This window comes from Myiozetetes cayanensis, unplaced genomic scaffold, assembly GCF_022539395.1.
Source record: "Myiozetetes cayanensis isolate MyiCay16 unplaced genomic scaffold, myiCay2020 scf22, whole genome shotgun sequence".
NCBI lineage: Eukaryota > Metazoa > Chordata > Aves > Passeriformes > Tyrannidae > Myiozetetes > Myiozetetes cayanensis.
The window spans coordinates 98786-122637 of NW_026087434.1; the positions used below are offsets into that span (position 1 = coordinate 98786).

Sequence of the window (23852 nt, forward strand, 5' to 3'; positions counted from 1 at the left end):
GCGGCAGCGCGAGGGGCCGCGCCTGGCGCGGAGCTGGGCCGCCGACCCCGCGCTGCCGCATTTCAAGCCCAGTACTGCCCCGAGCGGGCGTCGGGGCTGCACGGGCCGCGCGGCGGCAGCGCTTCGTTCTCTGCGAAGGCACGGCCGTGGCAGGCTGAGCTCGCTCACACGGGAGGAGATCGGCGTTCGGTATTGCGAAAGGACACTCGTCAGTAGGTACTGGGAATCGAATCGCAAAAGAGGTGCCAAGGGTATGCTAAACTATTTTTTTACCACTTCGGTTCAAAACAGTCGCCCACACGAAATAACTCGATGATCGTACGCCAGTGTGGATCTGATTATGTGATTCTGTCAGGAACGTCATGATCGTCTTTTCTCTTCTGCTGTTTTTGCACCTCTTTGGTTTTTATTCCACATTCCTTCCCTGGCATACGGCCCTTTGCGATACTGAATGCATATATTCCTAGCAAAGCTGTATTTGGATGCTTAAATATAAACAGGTGGTATTAAGGCTGTGTAAGTTAACTTGCATACTCCATCAGACCACCGTTGGGAGCGTTTCTTATCTTAAAAAAAGGGAGAAAAGACCTCAAGCCCCAAGAGCAAATTGTTCACCTTTTCCTGAAGCCTCTGCCCTTCTTGAAACAAAGTGAAAATAATAGAACATTGTGAAAGGCTGCATTTAGTAGGTGAATTGAGAGGATGAGGGCAATTACAAACAGATGTTTTGCAAACATGGAACCAAGATTTTTAACCAAATCATTTTTGTTTCAATGATTCCCTATCATGCTTGGGAATCAGCCAAGCTGTGTTGATTGTATGAGCAAAATTAACTTTTCTGCAGTAACAGCTTTGAACCATATTGCATTTCCCACTAAGTAGTAGCATTTTAAATACGAATGCACACTACCGTTTTTCGTTTGTCTTGTGGTCAACAGGACAAATACAGCATTGAAACAGACATTTGAAAAGTCTTCGTTAGATTGAAGCTATAGCACACAGTGATAGTAGCAAAATGCTTTCAAAAAATGAAAAGCAAACTGTGTTTGCCTCTATTTTGTGAAGGGTTTCTTCACTTGTAAAGAGCATTACAGCTCTTTACAAGTGAAGTTCCTATGTAAGGACAGTTTTTATTACAGATTTTAGAAATTATAGAGATGAGGAAACCAGGGTTATGATGTAATCATACTGAGAAACAAAGAAAGCAATCCTTTTGTCAATATCTGTGCTGAAGAAAGCTATGAAGGAGTCATGAGTATTTCATTTTACAATAATAGGAGCTCCAAAAAAGAGGGAGATTTGGACTGTCTAGAAACAGTAGTTGAGTTGGCTTTAATGATTCTGTCCCACTGTGATGACAGCATCAAAATACAAGTGAAATAAACACTGTACTCTTGTCTAGGAAAAGGAACTGTGTGCATCAGGCAACACAAGATTTGGGTTTTATTTGTTGTTTCTTTGCAAACAGCTGTTTCTTCCCTCCCTCTCCCCTTCCTTTCCTCACCAAATCCTATGTAAACAAGTTAGAGCAGAATAAGTTGTCTTTGGTGGTTGGCAAGTCAGGTATGAGCAGGAAGAAATCAGGTTTTACCTTCACTTTTTTATTTTCCTTGTATTTTGTTCTCTTTTCCCTTATAAGCTTGCAAGCTTAATGGTCACAGAGTTATTTCTGTAGGGAAACAGTAGATAAAATTATTATTAAAAAGTTGTACAGCTGCCAGGCATGGTGGAAAACCCTGATTAATACTTATTTTGATTGATTTTTGGTGCTGAATTAGGGAGGGACTGAAAAACAAATGTTTGGATGCAATAGAGAACAGTATTTCAACTTAAGAGTAGCTTTGATAATAGTATTATGATAACATGATGCCAATAGTTATTCAATACATAGAGAACCAGGTTAAGAAGGTATAACATGATTGGAGAAAGGAACTGACACCACTAAACAAACCAACCTTGTCCAAAAGCTAATGTGGGAGGTAAACCAGAGCACAGGTATAAAGTGATGAAAGTTGTTACTAGTCAGTAATACCAAAAGGGATTGTTAGTTATTACCAGTCACAAACTGAATGAGTCAGCAACACCATATAATTGCTAAAAACTGTTGTGTAAATCCAGTGAGATGGTAACTTATGCTTTACTGAGGTGTCTCCTGGACTGATATTTTGGCGATGGGGTGGGTTGTGGTGTGTATTTGCTTCTCTCCCCTCAGTTAAAAATGCTAGCTGTCTGAGGAGAATTCAAGGAACTGAGTTTAAGCAAAAGCAGGGATAAACTGAGGAAAAAGGATGTTAGATGTCTAGTTGGATTCAGCAAAATACAGCCTTAAAAAATAGGCAACTCCTGTTTATCCCTTTGTATCTTCTTTGTCTTCTGTTTTAATCTGTTGCTTTTGAAAACCTTGCTCATCCAAGGTAGCAGGAGCAGTGTCTTCTGTATGTTTGCTGTAGTCTAATATCCTTTAGAGCAGCTGTAGAAATAGCTTGCTTTCTTAATCTATGCTGTGTCCTGTACTTGAGAATCTGTCTGTGTAGTGTGCTACTGTGTATAGTCTAAAAATGCTCTACAGCAAAAGTCTCTAATATGGTAGAACAACACAATACACCATTTCAGGGCAAAGGCAATCAACTTTAACTTGGTTTAGCTGCTTATTATCTGTCAAGGAAGACCGAAGACGTTGGTAGCTATAACAGCTATTTAATAACTGTTTAATCAGAGATGACTTAATATTCATGATTTTTCTTCTTACCACTCTTTGTTTTCCAACAGCAGATCATCCCTTCTGTCTGCTACTAAATCTGTACTTTGTATCTTATCTTAGATGTACACGTCCAGAGCTCTTAGTGGCAAGTTTAAGTGTTTCTGGTTCTTTGTGTATTAAAATCTTTAAGTTGTGGCTCTTCTTACCCATTCACCCTGCTAAAATTAACTTCTTGGCTCTTGTTCTTCTGATTTTGATTACTACAGCATCTTTTTCTCCACCTTTGACACAGTCTTGCTCAATTACATTCATAACATGTTGGGCAGAATTGCTTTGCTTATGAATTCCATTACTTCACTGTCTCAGAGGAACATTTTGTCAATTGACCATACCTGGATGGAGTTTTTCTGATATTCTAGGGAAAGATGTGGGATGGGAAGTAACAATCCCAGAAGTGTTCTCTCAGTTCCCTGAAATAGAAATTATATTTATCTCCCTAGAGATCATCACCCAAAGAGCTGAGGTATAAAATTTAATTGTAATTAAATTTTCATTCTGTATATTACTTGTCTTAAGCTTGAATTGTAAGCTTTGGGCATGAGATCTGTTCATTCCCTGCCCCTAGCACAGAAATTCCAAATGTGTAGCAGAGTTATTGCACTTGATTGGGTTTTACAGGTGCAATGTTAAGGTCAGTAATACAAATCACTGACTTGTTTTGTGTGAGTGGGGCTTCTCTTCAGCACAAAGTGGACTGAGTCTGTTACTACCAACTTAAGTTTTGGGGACTAGTTTCTCAGTAAGGGCCTTGCTCAATTTGACCCTTAGTGTTTCCCTTTTTAAACAAACAACAAGAGTGGAATGAAATTTCTTTTGTTTGGGTGTTTAGCACAGGACCTAGAAATCCCAGATGTCCTTTTGGGAGCACTTCTGTTTCTGCTCCCAGAAGGAATGGACTGGGTGAGGTAATAACCATCCCTTCTGCTTCAGTGTTAGATGTTGCATAATTCCACAGTTACTCCACAAATCTGAATCAAGATAATTGCTGAAGGAAAGAAGAAGGGTGAAAGAAATCAGGCGGCCTCTGTGGTGGTGTATTCTGGCAGAGCCAGAGCTCAGCTGAGCAGAGTGCTTTGCTTTCCCTCTGCACACCCCAGCAGTCTCTTCCAGCTACAGGAAGGCGTTACATTTCCTGAGCAATGTAATGTGTGGATGGAAGAGAGGCCCATTTCTTGCTCAAAAGCATCAGAAACTCCTGGAAGAGCTGCAAAACAATGCCCAAATGAAACATCTTGGGTTGGAAAAACAGTTATGAAGTGCTCAACAGAGAATACCCATTAGTGCTGTATTTTGGAGAAGATGATCAAGCCCCAGCAGCTCTTTAGCAAGGTGTCTGCATGGCACCATGAAGCATAATATCTTGTGGAAGTCAAACTTCAGGTCACTCATAGCAAACTTTTCCGTTCAAAGTTAAGACAGACTTGTAGGTGTTTAAATACATAGTTTTCTTTGTGGTTGTTACTTGGTTAAAATTCTACACATTAAAGAATATTTTGCCTCTACTTACCAAAAGGATTATTTAAGGAAGTACTGTGAATGCTTACTACCGCTTTGGTTCCTGCAACGACACTTTTATTTATTTTTATATTAAAAAAACCCCATATATATGGTTATTTCCTCCTTCCTCCCCTGCTATAATTTGTCTACATAGGATCTAAAATTATAATTTGAATTTAACTGAAACATCAGGTTAACTTACCTTCTCTCTGCGTAGTTGTTAATATATTTTTAGTGTAATAGAATATAATGGAGTGTAATATATGAACTATCATTTGGTATTGTGGTCTGGTATAGGTACCCTGCCATTCTGTGTTATGCAGCATGATGCTCTTTTGTGGTGTTTGAGGTTGGGGTCTTTGAACACAAATTTCTTGGGACAGCAGCTGAGCTTTTTCATCCCATCTGTAATCCAGACCTGTTCTGCCAAGCTCTACCTTAAAGCACCGCCCTCTGTCATATGTAGTCAGTGCCACATTCCCAGTCCTCTAAATGTGCAGTGTGGCAGTGCAGGGTCTAATTAGCAAACACTTTACATCTAAACTTACTTCTTTGGTTTGGGCATTTAAAATTATGCTAAATTGTGCTGTAGTCTTTCTGCTCTGTGTTGGGTTTTCTCCTCTCTGTGTGGGCTTTTTCTTTTTGGTTGGTTGGGGTTTTTTTCTGGCCTTTTTTTTGTTCTGTTTTTGATGGGGTTTTTTTGTTTGCTTGGTGTTTTTGGGGTGGTTGTTTAAGGTTGTGTTGTTTATTTTTTGGGAATTTTTTATTTTTGTTTGTTTGAAGTTTCTTTTCCCCCCTCCAACAGATCTTGTGAGTATTGATTCTTAAGTTAGCATTTACCTTTGGAATGATTGTAGAACTTGTTTTGCTACCTGTTAGGTTTGCCTTGTAATTATGTATTTTATTATGTACATTTCATAATTTCTCCACCCACCTCTGCTCCAGCATGTTAATCTTTTTTCTCTGCTGACTTCATAGAGACTCTGCATTTAGTAGAGGTAGACTTATTCATTTTCTGGTTGTCATGTAGAAGCTGATGGTTCTCAGAGAGCCTGATATTCCTTCAGGATCTCAATCTCGTGGATCTTACAGTCTGTTTGATTAGTTGGGGTTTGTTTGTTTGTTTGTTTTTAATAGTAGAGACTCCATGGGCTGTTCCTGTGTGGGTGTTTCTCCTGCAAATACACTTGTTTGTCACAACATGTTAGGAACACTAGACACATATACTTTGCTCTGTGTGAAATCTTACTAGTCTTACTGCTTTGTGCATATCAGCAACAGGGAGAAGTTAAGCGATGGAGGACGTGGTGATTGCAGGCATAGCAGGAAAGCTGCCAGAATCTGAGAACTTGCAAGAGTTTTGGGAAAACCTGCTTAATGGAGTTGATATGGTCACAGAGGATGATCGAAGGTGGAAACCAGGTGAGTGCTTATTGTCCCTCCTTTGGGAACCCTGGGTTCTGAGTGTTTTAGAGGAATTATCCTATGAAAAAAAAGGATTTATGAGATGCAAAACCCTACCAGAGCTGAACTAACTTCTGATATATCATCAAGAAATTCAAGAACAGAACACTTTAGTGAAGGTCTCACACAATCTGTTTTATAATGTCATGTCCAGTGCAGTAGTACCATACTCTGACAGAGCAGCTAGGCAACGTGAATCCTATACCTGCTGTTGATAGCTGTGACAGTAAGACGACTCCGGAGCCCCTGGTGGTCTAGTGGTAAGGGCGCGGCGCTGTCACCGGGGAGGCCCGGGTTCGATTCCCGGTCAGGGCCACTCCCGGGCTGATGGAGCTCGTTAACCCTTAAATAGGCAATCCATCTACATCCTAAGGACCTCGCTGCCACCGTCCAAGCTCGCTTGGCCCCGGCAGATGAGCTTTAGGATTAAAGGGTGGGCTCAGTTCCACGCACACTGTGTCTCACCTAAAAAATCCAATGCGCAGGCTGGAAGGTGTAAAGTCCTTCCCCAGATCTTTGCTCGCGAAGACTGGCCATTATAAGACGACTCTGACATTTTTCTAGTTTCAGAAGTAGCACAGGGACTCCAGTGCTGTGATTTATGGCTTTTCACAGTGTTGTATTTTGTGTGAATGTCTTTTTGAAGTGTTTGGCACATGTCTACCCAATTCAAGCTAATGATTTACAGAAGTCAGAAACAGCTTTTGTTTTTCCTCTAACTGGGGACTGACTGGAACCACTGATTTGAACGCTATATGTACTTGGTACAACTTGCCAAAGCAAAAGTATTTAAACTAGATAGATGTCTTTTGCTGCTATATGCAGGAGAGCCTTAAAAATTACAATTGGTTTTGTTAATGCAGCATTCTCATTTCCAGATGAGGTGGGTTGGTAGGTGCTCATGCAGCACTCTGACTACTGCACAGGGCAGTGAGGTTTCCTGTGTAATCAAGAAGCAACGGTGGTCATTCTGTACTGTCTCTCAGCTGTATTCTGTGGCTCAGTGTTGAATTTTTCTTCTCAGGAATTTATGGACTGCCCAAGAGAAATGGAAAGCTCAAGGACATAAGCAAATTTGATGCATCTTTTTTTGGGGTTCATCCCAAACAAGCTCATACAATGGATCCTCAACTTCGCTTGCTGTTGGAAGTTTCGTATGAAGCTATTTTGGATGGAGGTGAGAAGATGAATGACTGAAGAGGGAGAATTGTGCTGTATTGTCTCTGTGCAACAGGTGTAGACATGCAACTGTATGATGAAAACACTAACAAGAGAAAGCTATCACATTAACGAGGAGACCAAAGACCTGGTATGGGGGCTAGAACAAAGCTGTTTTCTCTGGAATGCAAACCAGGAAATCTGTACTGACTGCCAGCAAATCTGTACCAGCATTGTGGTGCGATACAACCAGTATGACAGAATCACTTAAACAGTCAACAGTTCTAGAGCTTTTCTGTGTTCTGCTCTACCCTAGTATTCCATAAGAATTCCTCTGTAAGAGGCAAATTTGTAGTGCAAAAGGAAGGTTACTTGGTTAGTATTTACATCCATGGTTTAAAAGAATGACAGATGGCCTGATGTATTCCTATCTTTTGGCCAGGTTCATCTGTTTCTATAGAAGGTTTTCCCAGGAAGTGTGCTTTCCGAAATAGCAACCTCTCTTAAAACACTGGCAGTAATAGAAGAGCTTTTGAGTTACTTATCCACAGAGCCAAGAAGTTTATTCTTCCTGTTAATCGGTTTCACGTCAGAACATAAGAAGCACATGGGGGGAAAAGTTGGAACCACCACACTAGTACTGACTATTGATGGGTACAAATTGAAAGAGGGAGAATTTAGATTAGATATCAGAAAGAAATTCTTTCCCGTGAGGTTGGTGAGATACTGAAACAAGTTGTCCAGGGAGGTTGTGAATGCCCCAACCCTGGCAGTGTTCAAAGCTGAGTTGGATAAGGCCTTGAGCAACCTGATCTAGTGGGAGGTGTCCCTGCCCATGGCAGGGGGGTTGAGACTAGGTGATCTTTAAGGTCCTTTCCAACCCTTGACATCCTATGATTCTATGACTTGTTAAAATTAACTCTTCCTCCTATGCTGCTGAGCCTCAGTCTGGAGATTGAATATTCTGTTTGTCTTCAGGACTCCTGAAGTACAGAGAAGAAACAACAGAGATTTCTGCTAGTTGAGCTTGCTATGTGGGTTTTTTTTAAGCAAAGTTGTTTCTTGTTCTGGTTGTTGGCTTTTTTTGTCTTTTTGTCATATACTCCAGATCTGGGCGTTGTCTGGCTAGAGGTAGATATTGATGTGCTCACATGACATTCCAAGTGGTGTAATTTTTCTCCCCTTCATTCTCCTTTTCTCTGTATTGGAAGTCGGCTGTTAGCGTCTCTCCATCATCATTTTTGCCTTTCATAGTCTATACGCTTTTTTCCACAAGATTCTGGCACTGCCCAGTTGGGCTGAAAAGCTTTGTCAGGGCACAATATGTTCTGATCAAAAGCCAGTACCGAAGTTCTGATGGACTCCGAAGTAAGACTTCTAAGGTCTGCAGTTGAAATGGGTGAAAAGTTACTAAAGGTAGGGAACAATGCTGCAGGCCTACTGGAAAGGGACAATAAGTAGTATTTGGTGAACTGGTGCCAGTGTACCTGATATCTCCCCACTTTTCCCCTCATTATAAATTTGTTTACTGTAATCTACCTTCCAATGTCCCCATAGGTATTAATCCGGCCACCCTCCGTGGCACAGACACAGGTGTATGGATTGGTGCCAGTGGGTCAGAAGCTGCTGAGGCCCTTAGCCAAGATCCAGAAGAGCTTTTGGGATACAGTATGACTGGCTGCCAGCGTGCTATGCTTGCCAACAGGATTTCCTACTTCTATGACTTAACAGGTTAGTGCCCCCCAAACCTGTTGATGCTGATCAGCAGTTACAATTTCAACATGATTGTACCACAGTTGCTGTAGAGGAGTGGGATGGGTATGATTGCATAGACCCTTTTGGAAAGAGAAAGTAGCATGTAACTATTGTAAGGAGGCATATGAGAAATAAAAAAATATATTGTATCTGTAAGATAAGACTCATTGTAAGGCCTTGTAACTCAGCTACTGCTGCTGGGCATAGCTGGTGTTCACCTGAAAGACAGTCATGTCAGGAGGCCTTCATAAAAAGATCTAGGTCATTTCTGACCTTTAGACTGCTATTTGGTATCAAGGTATGTAGAAGTCAGCTAGTCCAGAGACAAACTGACTGTAGCAGTTGACTCCTTTTGAGTAAAGTGGAAGAAGTAGGAGAGCCATCAGAATGATGTGATTGAAAACGTAGATATGGCTCAATCCATGTATAGTTTTGAAGAGAGTGGAGGGATGGGAGTTGATTGGAAAAGCAGCAGAGAACAGAGATGATGGCAAGGGTAGCACCAGGAATAGCAAGAGCTTTGTATTGTGAGAATGGGGAATTAGATGAGAGACCTGCCTGTGAAGCTAAGATTTAGTTTTGATGGAGAGACAGAATTTTTAAAAATACCCTTAAGGCCAATCTGTTCATGATTTTCTCCCACCTTTCTCACACGTTACCTAGTAAGCAGGCAACGATGGTGGTTCTTGTCTCCCATTGCATCAGGTGTACCTGTTATATTCTGAAGCAACTCTTATTTAACTTTATTTTAATACGTTTCTCTTGTGATCACATCCTGTAGTCTTTGGAGAACAATCTAGAAAATTAAGTGGGTTTTTTTTCCCTTTTCTGTTCCTTAAGGACCAAGCTTAACTATTGACACAGCCTGCTCCTCTAGTCTTGTTGCTCTGGAAAATGCTTATAAGGCAATTCATCATGGACGGTGCAGTGCAGCCCTAGTAGGTGGTGTCAACCTCCTGCTGAAACCCAACACATCTGTGCAGTTCATGAAACTGGGTATGCTTAGTCCTGATGGTGCGTGCAAGGCTTTTGATGTTTCAGGTAAGGCATTAGTACACAAGCTTGTCACACTGTATGAGAGAAACTTATTCTGGAGTCTTTGACTAGCTACTCTTTCAGTACAGAGTTGACCTCATAGTTGTTCTGAGGTGCCCTGTTTGGGACATACCCTGGGCCTGATCTGTGTTACATGTGGAGAAGAAACCGACACCGTATGGTTCATTCCTCTGCCACTGGGGAGAAGAAATAGCTGTCTGTTGATGGAAACTTTCTACTACCATTTGTGATGAGCCCTGTGCCTTTTTTCTAGGGACATGAAATTTTTTTTAAAAAATAAATAGATATGTCATATTCTCAAAGGAGTCTATTGTAAGCGGTAGCTTAGGAACGAGATAATCTTACTGCAATAGTGTTTTGCAACATTTTACAAAGCAGAGCAGACTTAGAGACTCATTCTTCTCTCTCTGCTCTCAGGAAATGGATACTGTCGCTCTGAAGCTGCTGTCGTTGTTCTTTTGACCAAAAGATCTATGGCTAAGCGGATCTATGCCACAATAGTAAATGCTGGAATTAACACTGATGGCTTTAAGGAGCAAGGTAGGTCTTGAGCTGCTGAAAAAGTAAGATACCAAGAGAACTGTTCAGTTGGGAGTCTTTGTCATCCAAAATAGGCGGTTGTAGGGTTCTCCTTTAGATGTGTAAATGTTTTTTAGTGTTTGTACGCTTTTTTCTTTTTCTGTTTTGATACTGCAAAGTTTGGGGCCCTATTTTGTAAAGAAGTTGAAGAAGAAAAGTGGTAGTTTCTACTGTATGAAGTAACAACAATGTTCTGTTGCTAGGTTAACCTTCCTCAGGACATGTCTATAGTAACTTATGCACTGATGGTAGAAATTTAGGTAGATAAGAGCTTTACAGTTGTGACTGTAAAACTCTTATCCTACTGTTGTCCAACTTCTCTCCAGTTACGGAGACACCAAGGTTCGCATGTTTTGCTTAATCTACACATCTCCTAGTATTCTGTTAGACTAGGGTGGAAAGATACTGGTTAAGGTTTTTTTTGGTCATTGCTTTAGGTTTATTTCTGGCTCCTCTACTCTTCTTACAAAGAGCCTGAGAGGCTTATTGTGTTTGGTGTTAAGGACATGATGTAAATTCTGAAAAAGTCTTTGTAGTTGTTTTTTGGTTGTTTTTTTTTTTTTGGACATGGTAACCCCAAGCAATTGAAAAGGTGCTAAAATCAGAACAGGAAGTACCTGATAGAGGGAGGAATTGATGGCAGTTTTGATCCTAGGTGTGACATTCCCATCTGGAGAGATGCAGCAGCAGCTGGTCAGATCTTTGTACACGGAATGCGGTGTCAGACCTGAAGAAGTGGAGTATGTTGAAGCTCATGGGACAGGGACCAAGGTCAGCATGGCTGTGCTTGGGTTTGCCGTGTTTTCTTCCCTTGCATCACTTGCCACACTTTTCCATTTAATTATTCATTGTTTTCCCAGAATGAAATCATTTTCCCTTCTACCAGTTTGTAGAATACGTTCTGTTTCACCACTTTTGGATTTCACCCAAACACCATAATCTTTCCGATTTCTCTTTTGTGGTATGTTTTGGAAGTGCTACCTAATAGCCATTCTGATTCTTTTCATACTAGGTTGGAGATCCACAGGAAGTAAATGGCATTGTGGATGTCTTCTGTCAATGTGAGAGGGAGCCACTGTTGATTGGATCAACGAAGTCAAACATGGGTCATCCAGAGCCTGCCTCTGGGCTTGCAGCATTAGCCAAGGTAACAGGGGGCTTGAGAAAGAAAATATGGAAGAAACAGTGTGGGGGGTTTTAAGGTTTTTTGGTTTATGGAAAATTTGCAGTGATTCAGGCTAAAATACTCACTTGTGATGATAGGAACTTGAGTGTTTCTTATTAACTACTTGTTCCACATGCCAATACTTCCAAAAGCTCAGGTGGCTATTCTGCAAACCATGAATGCCCAGGTGGCCCTCTGCTGTGTGCACACACACTTCAGTTCCCCCTTCCTACTGAATTCTACAGGAGCATAACTGCTCAGTACAAAGGCTTTGGGATCCCTTTGCTAATCCTTATTTATGATTCATTTATCCTTACACTGGACCTTCCAACGGAACTCTACTGTGAGTCATTTGGGTTTGAGGCGCATACAGGTAGAGAACATTGGATGTTTGGAGTAGTTGACAGTGACCAAAGATGAGAGGCAGTGTGAGCTTTCAGTGCCAAAAGAGCAGCTGATCCTTCTGGCTTTTTGCTGGGGTTGTGTCATTTCTTCCTCTTCTCTCTTAGGTTGGCATGAAGCCAGATGAGTTCTTTGGGATGAGGCTACCAGCTTGAATAACTGTCTATCTTAGCAACCAGCCTGCTATCTACTGCTCTAGGCAGACAGTCATCTATTCGCTCTGGCTGCTAAACTGCTTAGCAGAGAGCTAACTAATGTTCACACTTGTTTGTAAACCTATTACCACAGAACCACGCAAACTGAAGTCACGTACACTGCCACTGCTACAATTTTAGGCTCTTCAAAGTGGTTACTGTGACCTGAATACATACAACTTCCTGTGAGTAGCCTCATCTGCAATGATGGAGACAGCAGTGTCTGTCTCTCTGTAGAGGGAAGTTAACTTTTTTTTTTTTTTAGCACCTTTATCTCTGACTGACACATTCTTCATAGAAGGAATAATAACTGAGTCATAAAATAAACTTTTCAATCCATACTGTTGTATGTTATAAACAGTTTGTTTAGTGTGTTCCTGTGATCTGTCAGGACAGGATAAGTTTGAGATACTGTTTCCCTCACCTCTACACCACAAGCCCAGTGTCTCTTAGACAGTAACTGTCTTGGGAAGTCTGCAGTTTCTTTAAATGTTTTCTTCTAGAATTCTATAAAATGCTCCTATGTGAAATGTCAGGAAAATAGATCTTGAAAGTATCTGATTTCAGACTTGAAGAGAATCCATTAATTATATGGATAGGTAGGAATGAAACTAGGGCTTGCCAAGGCTGCTTCAGTCAAATTCTGTTAAAGGAGGAAAAACTCACTGTACTGTACTTTCAAACTTACATAGAAACCACGGCAGACTTAAAAGTAAAAATATGTGTGCGGTGTAAAGCAACAGCAAGTTCAAAATGCATAAGATTGTAAGTATAGGACAGTATGCATGAAAACACTTAGACTGCAGCTTTAACCACCATGGCTGGAGTTGAAATGGTATATTTATGCTGGTTTTCTCCCAGGTAAACTGCCATGTCTGATAGTCAACCTGGAAGTCAGTTCCCAAACCAGAATCTCTTTCTCTTACCATTTTGGGGTGATGAAGGAACTGCCAAATATACAGAGCACAGAGTAGTATTTGGAGCTGACCTTGTAGCCTGTGACTTGCTGGTCCTGTGCCACAGAGGAGTATGGGCTTGGTGTCATGGGCTGTATGTAGAGATGCTGATGAGAGAAGGGAGCTCTTGCTTTTTTGGCACAGATACTCTGTTCTTTATGCTGTTTCTGTACCTACCTTTTGCTCTGCCAGTTCTGACCAGTCTGCTGTTCCTGCTTTTTTGGATTGAGAAGACAACAAATGATTGTAAAGCACCATGCAAATTCCTTTACCGGTGCTTCAGTTTGATTCTTTTGCAGCAAAGGCAGAAATAGAAGTACTTCATTGTGATAAGGAAGAGCATTTGTGACTGTGTGTGACTGGGGAGGGATGAAGTGGAATGTGATGAAGGAATGGGATCTGAAAGGGGAAAATTAGTACCCAGGCTGCTTTTCCGGCAAGACTGCATGGCTTTCCAGTTAAAAAAGGGTCTGGAAGCTAAACTGAAAGCTACTATGCTCATCTTCCCTGCTGATTTCCTGCATGGACTTAAAATGTGCCTGGGTGGAGCAGGTACTACCGTAACAACATCAATAATGCTATTGTCTGAAATGTCTCTTTATCCGAACATAGAGAACTGCTTTAGTGTATGCTACATGGTCATCTGTAGGAAAACAATAACAACAAAAGAATGTTTGTCATAAGACAGTGTGGAGCACAGAACTCTGTTTTTCCTTTCAGGTCATTCTCTCTCTGGAACATGGGCTGTGGGCTCCAAATCTTCATTTCAGTATCCCAAATCCAGATATTCCTGCCTTACAAGATGGCACTTTGGAGGTAGTTTGTAAACCAACACCAGTGAAAGGTGGCCTTGTCAGTATCAACTCCTTTGGCTTTGGAGGTGCTAATGCTCATGTCATTCTGAGGCCAAATAAGAACAAACACCAGCCTCTGGAGAGTTGTGACATGCCAAGACTGGTTCAAATTTCTGGCAGAACCCAGGAAGCTGTGGAAATACTAATTCAAGAGAGCAGAAAACATGGAGGATGCAGCCCATTTGTAAGCCTTCTTAGTGATATCTCTGCAGTTCCAGTGTCCTCCATGCCCTACAGGGGCTACACGCTGGTTGGCACTGAGAGTGACATCAAAGAGATTCAGCAAGTTCAAGCATCTGGTAGACCACTCTGGTACATCTGCTCAGGTAGGTGTGCAGTACTGCATCCAGACTTCTTTCCTCTGTAGATCTGAGGCTTGAGCAGCCGTATTCTGTGCTCTAATGTTGTTTTCCACTGGGGCATGAGGAAATATTTTGCAGCTCTATGATGTAGCTGGGAGACTTGTGTTTCCTGTATTTTATCAAAACTTTACAACTTAACTATCTTCTGATGATAGCAAAGTCTAGAAAAAATAATAAGCTGTGCATAATGTGGAGGATATTAGAAATGTGCAATGTTTTGCTCTTGGAGTTCTTTAATAATAATAAATAATGGCCAGTCTTCGCGAGCGAAGATCTGGGGAAGGTCTTTACACCTTCCAGCCTGCGCATTGGATTTTTTTAGGTGAGACACAGTGTGCGCGGAACTGAGCCCACCCTTTAATCCTAAGGTTCATCTGCCGGGGCCAAGCGAGCTTGGACGGTGGCAGCGAGGTCCTTAGGACGTAGATGGGTTGCCTTTAAGGGCTAACGAGCCCCACCTGCCCGCTCCACCTGCCCGGGAGTGGCCCTGACCGGGAATCGAACCCGGGCCTCGGCAGTGATAGCGCCGCGCCTTTACCACTAGACCACCAGGGGCTCCAGGAGTTCTTTAACTGCCGCGGCAAATGTGTGATGTCTGCTCCTGTTACAGTGTTACTAACGCTCACTTTCTCCATGCCGCTCCTGCAGGCATGGGAACACAGTGGAAAGGCATGGGCCTCAGCCTTATGAAGTTGGATTTGTTCCACCAGTCTATACTGCGCTCAGATGAGGCTTTGAAGAACACAGGCCTGAAGGTCTCAGACCTGCTTCTGCAAGCGGATGAGAGCACTTTTGATGACACTGTCCATGCATTTGTTGGACTAGCTGCTATTCAGGCAAGACTCAAACGGCTAGTGGAAGGGGGTCATGGACTCAATCCACATATCCATGTTCTGCTGATGTGTCTTTCTGGCTGGTAACACATTATACCAATTAATGGAAGCTTGTTTTGTGTAATCAGCAAATGGGAGCTGTTAGAAATATCTCTGACAGTTTCAGGCTCTGCCATTTGCAAGATACTTGGGCTAATATAGATCTGAACTGATTTGCATGTGTATCTGTGTATATGTAGTGCAGTTTCTTCTTTTAAGAGACTAAGGGATGTCTTTAAGTTTTATGTAAATGTTTGTGCCAAGGAGCAGTGTTCCATTAAATGTCGTCTAAAATTTGTTCTGCAAATTAACTAAGTGATGCTTAACGAAGTCTCTTTTTAATTCTGAGTGTTCAAACAATAGTGGAGCTGCATAACGATTCTTGGGATTACTTTGAAAGTAGGATGGAGCTACAGTTGGGGGGGAGGGGGCAGTGGGAGGGAAGGCAGTGAGGCCAAGAATGTCTGTACCAAAAAGCCGTTTTGTTATGTACTTGCTACTGCCGTGTGCCCTTGAGACCTGACACCTGCTTACTCTGGCATGGAATCAGTAATCCTACTTTTCTTTGCAGATTGCTCAGATTGATATGCTGAAAGCTGCAGGTCTGCAACCTGATGGGATTTTGGGCCACTCAGTGGGAGAACTAGCTTGTGGCTATGCAGACAATTCCTTAAGTCATGAAGAAGCCATCCTCGCTGCTTACTGGCGGGGACGATGCGTCAAAGAGGCCAAATTGCCCCCAGGAGGAATGGCTGCTGTTGGTAGGTATCCCCTTACCACCACAGTGATATGGGAAAGTGCATCTTTTTTCTGTATGGCATTGGGATAAAATTGGTCTCTCAAATGTGTTGATGGAAACTATAGTTTCTGTAAAATTTTGGGCACTGTTGCCTCTTCTTTGTTTTCTTTTGATGCAGAACAGGTCATTAAATATTTAAGTTGGTACAATGGTAGTGATTTGTGTCCTGGAATACATCAGAATTTTGGTAATCCGTCCAAAATTTAAGTGGAAATGGAGGGATTCATTGTCAGGTGACCAATGAAAGGTCATCATTAAAAGGTGAAAATCTAAAGCACTGGTGGTTTTGGCTCTTGGTAGACATATATATCATGCACAAACAGCTGTGTGCATATATGTATTCTATTGCATTTAAAAAAAATATATTTCTGCTTTTCTGCAAGAGGTAATGAGATGTGAAGCTAGTAAACCACTATTATGTAGTGGGCAGCTGTCTAGTGGAACTTACTAAAACCACTTTGGGCCTAATAACACTTAGGCATAAGCTTTCTCCTGAATAAGCTTTGCCTAGTATTTCTATAAGTCATATAGTTTTGCCCGCTGCTGGGTGAAATTTTTTACACAGTAGTTTGCATTTTGGTTTCATAGTGACTTACATGTTTAAAAGTAAAATTATTATTGGTAGCACTGTTGTTGTTCTGTTTCTTATTGAACATAGCTGTATGTTAAAAACTGAAACACTTAGGAGAAAAGCTTTTGCCGGTATGATGCAGTATGTATGTTGGACTAGCTCACTTGTTACAATCCTAGATTTCCTAATTTAAGTAATACTGCAAAGGACTAAGTAAATTACACTCTTACCAAAGAACTTACCTCGGAGTCCTGCATATAATACGTTTTTCATAATCTGATGTTAAGTTCAGGAAGCTGAACATGAGCCAGCAGTGTGCCCAGGTGGCCAAGAAGGCCAATGGCATCCTGGTCTGCATCAAGAACAGTGTGGCCAGCAGGAGCAGGGAAGTGATCCTTCCCCTGTACTCTGCGTTGGTGAGGCCGCACCTTGAGTATTGTGTTCAGTTCTGGGCCCCTCAGTTCAGGAAGGATATTGAGGTGCTGGAGCGGGTGCAGAGAAGAGCAACCAGGCTGGTGAAGGGACTTGAGCACAAGTCCTATGAGGAGAGGCTGAGGGAGCTGGGGTTGTTTAGTCTAGAGAAGAGAAGGCTTAGGGGTGACCTCATCACTCTCTTCAACTACCTGAAGGGAAGTTATAACCAGGTGGGGGTTGGTCTCTTCTCCCAGGCAACCAACAACAGGACAAGGGGACATGGCCTCAAGCTCTGCCAGGGGAAGTTTAGGTTAGATGTTAGGAAGAAATTCTTTACAGGGAGGGGGATCAGGCATTGGAACGGCCTGCCCAGAGAGGTGGTGGATTCACCATCCCTGGAGGTTTTTAAAAAGAGATTGGACATGGCCCTTAGTGCCATGATATTGTAATTACAGTTGGATCAGGGGTTGGACTTGATGATCTTGGAGGTCTTTTCCAACCCAATCGATTCTATGATTCTATGATTCTTTCTGTGACTTGTGTCCATGTACTGTATGACCAGGTGCTACATGTGTTAAACTAGCATGCTAGTAGAGTTGTTGATTTCTGTGGATATTTTGTGGGTCTCAGCAATGCAAGCTAGAAGAGGGGAGAGAACATGTGAGCTTGACTCCTAGAAACTAAGGGCAACATGAGATAAAACAACCAATTCTGTAGCTTCTTTGAAAGTGTGAGTGTTACCCCCCCATCCATTCATTAATGGGATGGTACAAAGATTTGGCCTTCTGTCCGTGTGTTCAACATCACTGTGATAGATGTCATGTTAAAGCTCTAGGATAAATATCCTTGGCTTTTGCAGCATTGCTTTTGGGGAAGGAGAGGATGCTTGTCCTTCCCAGTTTTACAAAGTACTGGATCGACCACAGTGACTGTGCAGTTTAAAGTTACCTCCCTCATGAAGCGCAGAGCTAGAAATACTTTTGTTGTCCTGTGGTCTTCCTTCTGCAGGTCTGACATGGGAGGAATGTAAGCAACGCTGTCCTCCAAACGTGGTACCAGCCTGTCACAACTCTGAAGATACTGTCACTGTTTCAGGGCCTCTGGTGAGCATGGAACTGATACAGTGCATACTGGGATTGTGATTGGGATCTGTGAAGTTGAGGCCTGAAGAAAGTGTGAAGCTCAGTTAGAGCTCAGCTGTTCGTAAAGGGGAGCTGGAGTGAAGTGATGGAGAGGACATGGTGCTTTGTGTAAACTTGCACACTCAAATACTCTGAGAGGAAGTGATGTTAGTGCCTCAGGAAGCTAGTAATAAAACATCTCTTATAACCATGGACGTAGTGGGTGATAAATTGTAAGACTGAGAAGGGCAATAACCTCATCCCAGCTATGACTCCCCCTTAAGTGACAAGTGATGAAGGGCGTGGGCGGAGTACAGGGACTCATACAGATCCCAACGTTGCGTGCTTTTCTCTTATTTCACTTATATTCCTCTTCTTAGACCTCTGTGAATGAGTTTGTAGCCAGACTGAAGCAGGATGGTGTGTTTGCAAAGGAGGTTCGCAGTGCTGGCGTCGCATTCCACTCCTATTACATGGCCTCCATTGCCCCCGTGCTGCTCGGTGCCCTGAGAAAGGTAACGTTGCCAAACGGGCTCACAGAGCTTGTGCTTGGGCACCTGGGCTGAGTGTAGGTGGTGTTGAGCTTAAGGGGATTTCTTTCTTCAGGAGGAGGAGAAAATCTCTTGAAGAGCAGGTAGACCTCTCTGAGACCTAATGTTTGAAATCCTGTGGACCCAAGGAGACGGATGTCCTAAGCAATCAAGTGGGAAAAATGACCTGCAAAAAGGAGGAGCTACTTGCTTTTGCTTGTCTTACTGTTCTCTATTCTGTTCCCCTTTCTTGTCTGTCTGTAGGTCATTCCACACCCTAAACCTCGCTCAGCACGATGGATCAGTACATCTATCCCTGAATCTCAGTGGCAGAGTGATCTGGCCAGGAATTCCTCTGCAGAATACCACGTGAACAACCTAGTGAATCCAGTGCTATTCCATGAAGGTTTGAAGCATATTCCAGAGAACGCCGTTGTAGTAGAAATTGCTCCACATGCTCTTTTACAGGTATTGTATTTGATTGTGTCAGTACAATACTACATTGATATGGTGCTGCAAGAAGGAGTTTGGGGATCTGACGACTAGGGAATACTGCTGCTTTTCTCTTTTTTTCCCCTCTAGTTCTGAGAATGCTTTCTTCCTTCAGCAGTACTTTTGAGCCTTTCCTAGTTTTAAAATTTTTTGTTATGTTTGTTTCTTTGGGGTTTTTTAGGGGGTGGTATATGTTAATATTTTTTTAAAAAATTAAAAAATCCCTAACACACTACACTTCCTCATCTAGATATTCACATTACTACTTTATTCATTGCTATGCATTTCAGATAGCTGATAGCTTTCTAAACTGCACAGTGAGTAAGAAAAGCATTTCATTGTTTGGATCTAATGGAGAGTTGTATGTGAAAATTGGGGTAGAGTGAGACATTCAAGACTTAACAGATTTTTTCATAGAGAAGACCTGTTACCATCTGTAAACTGAATTTGGTTGGACGTTCCTGTCTTACAGGGTGGTGACTGGTTAATGGTGTTTTCCCCTCTTCTCCTAGACCGAGTAGTGTGAGACCACAGGAGCTTGCCTTCTTCTAAACTCCTTTCTCTAATGAGCTGTGATCATTATTCCTTCCTCCCCAACAAATAAGAATTGATTCTTGTGGAATTATCTCCATAGCAGAGAATGCAGAACATGAGGTGCATTAGGATGTACTTGCTCCACAGAATCAGTGGTGTGGTCTTATGCCTGTCCCTTAAGTCTTAAGGACTGGTCTTTTTTATTTGGTCTGTGGCAAGCAAGAGGAGAAAAGTCTTAAGAAGAATAATAGTTACTTGTGAATCAATATTAATAGTTATACAATACTTTTGAGTTTCACTCCAGTGTATATTTACTATGTCATGTTATTTATGCTTTGAAAGTGACTTGAAGCAAGAATTGGAGCAGAGTTTTTAAATTGGACTGATATTTTTCTCTATGAAGAGACTATTTACTTCGTGTTAAAATCATTGAACAATTTTGGACTCTAATGCAAGTGACTGAGATTTCATCAGCTGGGTTTGAAAGTGTTCTGGTTTTCTCTTCCCTTTTTTTTCATTTCTCATGTAAAAATCATGGGATCAATTGAAGAGGAGATAGAAATTGGATCAGGTGTTCAAGGCTGCATTTTTTGGTCTAATGGCTTTTGTTTGGAAAATGCTTCAGACTACAAAGTGCTGCTCCTGGGAAAGGAGTGTGTGCGAGTGGGAGGAATGAGAAGTTGACTATGCAGTTCTTCAAGTGCAGCTTTTCATGTCACTTGACAAACTGCTTGGGAAAAAGATATTTGTGTTTTGGCAGAATTACATTAATATTATATAGGTTCTGCTTTACCAGATGTGCGGCAGCTTGGGTTGCTGGAAGGGCACTCTTCCCCGTTGCAGTGGTTTAGCAGCTAGCACAGAACTCTTGGCACAGAAACATAAGTGGTTTGAGATCTGTAGAGAAAAATTCAGAGACAAAGTAATAAGTAATGCCTTCCACTGGTGATTTATGGACTCTACTTGACCAGGCTATCTTGAGGAGAACTTTGAAACCAACTTGCACCATTCTACCTTTGATGAAGAAAGAGCACAAAAATAATTTGGAGTTCTTCCTAACACAGATTGGAAAGATTCATTTAACTGGGTAAGGAGACTAAGGGAGGAGGGTGAGTGGGATAATGGAAGGCAATTCAGGTCTCTTCTCTAGCATGCATGTCTTCACAAGGATTAAAATACTCCTTCAAGAAACCTGGGGAAAAAATGGGGTGTACATTTGTGCTTTACATGTTCACTTATGAAGTGTTCCTTTGGGTTAGAGACTGCTTGGGCTGGGAAGGTGCTTTTTAAGTCCCATTTAAAGGCCTAGGAAATCTGGAACTAGCTCTTGGAAATAAACTTCGCATCTTGTAGACTATTAAAATTACAAATGTGGCTGCAGTAAGTGTTCATGGTACTCTTGGAGACATCTCAGACTTGGAGTCCAAGACCAATTACTGCTTGACCTCTAAGTATTGTGTTCAATTTTTTTTCCCTACTTTTTCTCCCCATCCCTTCTCCCTGCCCTCCCTTCCCACATTGCCTTGATTCTTTTTGTCTTCCTAGGATAAATGTTTTTGGAAATAAGTTGTTCCCGTCTGTGGAATACCCTGTCCCTGTGGGAACACCCCTTATTTCTCCATACATCAAATGGGACCATAGCCAGGACTGGGATGTTCCAAAAGCTGAAGACTTTCCAGCAGGTTCCAAAGGCTCTGCATCTGCTTCAGTCTACAATATTGGTGTGTTTGTCTATTTGGGGTGGTGGTTTTTGTTTGTCGTTTTGGTTTTTCTTTTTTTTTTTTTTTTTTTTGGTAAAACTAAGAAAAGGATACTCAAAGCAGCATCCTTGAAGCCATTATCTGAAGTTTAATGTTTGGTTTGGATTGAAAAAAAAAATAGATCTACTTCTGAAATAGAATGAAAGAACATGAACAGAGCAGAATCTGAATCAGACTAAGGGCGGTTTTGAGGGCTGCATTTGTCAGGCAGGATAGTTGGGCAAACACCTAGAACCTGTTGTAGACACTGAGGGGAAAAGATGTCTTTATTAATGTTTTTATTATTTTTATTCTGCTCTTTTTTCTTTGACAGATGTGAGTCCTGACTCTCCTGACCACTACTTGGTTGGTCACTGCATTGATGGCAGAGTTCTGTACCCAGCAACTGGGTACCTGGTGCTGGCTTGGCGAACACTGGCACGATCTCTCAGCATGGCCATGGAGCAAATGGCTGTGATGTTTGAAGATGTCACAATTCATCAGGCAACTATCCTTCCCAAAAAGGGTGAGTGAGAAGTGCTGGCACAATTGTGCCAAAACTGTGTAATGAATATGAAAGGAGTGGGAGGAAAGGAACACATGGGAAAAGTGAGGAGGAATGCAGGAAAGAGACTATAAAGAAGAGGGCAGCATGACTGAACAAAGAAGTGAATTTCTACAGTCAAGTAGTTTGCATTATAGTCACCTTTATTACATGTTGTGAACTGGGAGTCTGGAGATAGTGAAAGGGAGTTCTGAGTGTAGTAGCAGTCTCTCACAGTCTTGTCTTCAACGTTTCTTGCAGGATCAGTGCAGCTGGAAGTAAGACTCATGCCTGCATCCCACTGTTTTGAGGTGTCAGGAAATGGGAATCTGGCTGTGAGTGGTAAGTGAAGGAAGCAGAAGTGTATACACTGTCTTAGTAAAATCCATTATTTATGAACAACGATAATGATTGTTATTCTTGTTACTGTGCCCATCAGGGAAGATTTCCCTCCTAGAAAATACTGCTCTGAAGAACTTCCTTAACCAACCAGATGACTTTCGGACTCAAGTAGACATGAGCTCAAAGTCTGGGCTCTTGAAAGAAGATGTTTATCAAGAGCTGCATCTGCGTGGATATAACTATGGGCCAACTTTCCAGGGTGTTCTAGAATGCAACAGTGAAGGTGAAGTTACTTTCAAAAGAAGCACGATGAGCATGGATATTGTAATGATGACTACTTGATCTCTTAGTTCCATTTGTGCTAACAGTTCACCTGACTGTGCTTTGTGTGATAATTACGCTTTTTGTGATAATGGAGAACAACCAGGAATTCTGATAACAGTTTTTCCAGTGCTCTGTTTCCAATGTAGAACTGACTGTTGGAGTTTACAGGGGAAGCTGGGTACATACACCAGACTTGGCATGTAATAAGCAGTGACATTTTGGCATCTGTTGAATGACCACATAGTGAGGCTTTCTATTCCTCTTCTGCAGCAAGTGCAGGGAAGGTTCTGTGGAATGGGAACTGGGTGACCTTCCTCGACACTCTGCTACATGTGCTGATCTTAGCTGAGCCTGGCCGCAGTCTGCGCTTACCCACCAGGATTCGCTCAGTCTGCATTGACCCAGTGCTGCATCAAGAGCAGGTGTGCCAATACCAGGACAATATAGAAGGTAACATCTCATGCTTGAGTTTTGCTTGTTGTTTTGACTGCCGTGTGGGTGAATGGATAAATTCCTAGGTAGTAGGATGGACTTTAAAGGGCCCTCTTGGTCTCCAAGCTATTCTGCAGTTCTGTAAGCATATAACAGCCTGACATAGCACTGTTCATCAGATCACTTGGAACAAAATACTTGTGTTTTCAAACTTACATTTCTTTCCTGACTTTCAGCTTTTGAAGTTGTTGTGGACCGCTGTCTCGACAGCCTTAAGGCAGGAGGTGTTCAGATCAATGGCCTTCATGCTTCTGTGGCACCACGCCGACAACAGGAACGGACACCTCCCACCCTGGAAAAATTCTGCTTTGTGCCCTACACCGAGAGTAACTGTTTGTCTTCCAGTGCCCATCTTCATGCCTATCTGGAGCACTGCAAAGGTAGAGTGAGACTGGTTTCTTGTCACACTAGGGAAATCCTCCAGCCTGACAGAAGTGGCTGAGAGGAGCTGTTCATACTACGTGAGAACATCCAAGAAATGAGTGTTGGTCTCTGTAGAAGACTTCGGCAGGGGTCTTGTTTCTGTACGCGTGCTAGAAGCTAGAAACTAGTTCTGCCTGAGATATCTAGATGTCGGTAGGAGTAAAAAGCTGTGAGGAGAGACATCTTACCTTGTATAACAGTCATGGTGTCAGATGGCACAACCCCCTCTGCAAGTAGAGAGACACATCCAGCCTAGGAGAAATCCAGCCTAGCTGCTTCAAACACTGACAGGAGAGCTTACTTCAAGTCCTTAACGTTGTTTTGGTTTTCCCTGTGAACTGCCAAGATAGGTAAGGTGACATGTTTGTTCCCCTTTGATTGTGGGCACAAGAGCATATCCAAACAGAGAAAGTGATTTAGTGAAGCATGCCCAAAAAAATTGTTTGCTATTA

At 42.1% G+C, this 23852-nt stretch overlaps 1 protein-coding gene across 1 annotated transcript in view; it reads left to right on the forward strand.

The window, feature by feature from the left end:
- FASN (fatty acid synthase) overlaps positions 1-23852 on the forward strand; it is a 44887-nt gene that overhangs the window by 626 nt on the left and 20409 nt on the right. The window contains exons 2-21 of the mRNA XM_050318948.1: positions 5534-5680; positions 6747-6899; positions 8438-8611; positions 9476-9676; positions 10109-10231; positions 10926-11041; positions 11283-11417; positions 13708-14167; positions 14852-15039; positions 15647-15836; positions 17868-17962; positions 18361-18495; positions 18775-18978; positions 20508-20623; positions 21082-21257; positions 21610-21801; positions 22081-22161; positions 22259-22444; positions 22756-22935; positions 23154-23357. Coding sequence (XP_050174905.1) covers positions 5554-5680; positions 6747-6899; positions 8438-8611; positions 9476-9676; positions 10109-10231; positions 10926-11041; positions 11283-11417; positions 13708-14167; positions 14852-15039; positions 15647-15836; positions 17868-17962; positions 18361-18495; positions 18775-18978; positions 20508-20623; positions 21082-21257; positions 21610-21801; positions 22081-22161; positions 22259-22444; positions 22756-22935; positions 23154-23357 — 3436 coding nt within the window. The 5' untranslated portion in view covers positions 5534-5553. The remainder of the gene's footprint in view (positions 1-5533; positions 5681-6746; positions 6900-8437; positions 8612-9475; positions 9677-10108; positions 10232-10925; positions 11042-11282; positions 11418-13707; positions 14168-14851; positions 15040-15646; positions 15837-17867; positions 17963-18360; positions 18496-18774; positions 18979-20507; positions 20624-21081; positions 21258-21609; positions 21802-22080; positions 22162-22258; positions 22445-22755; positions 22936-23153; positions 23358-23852) is intronic.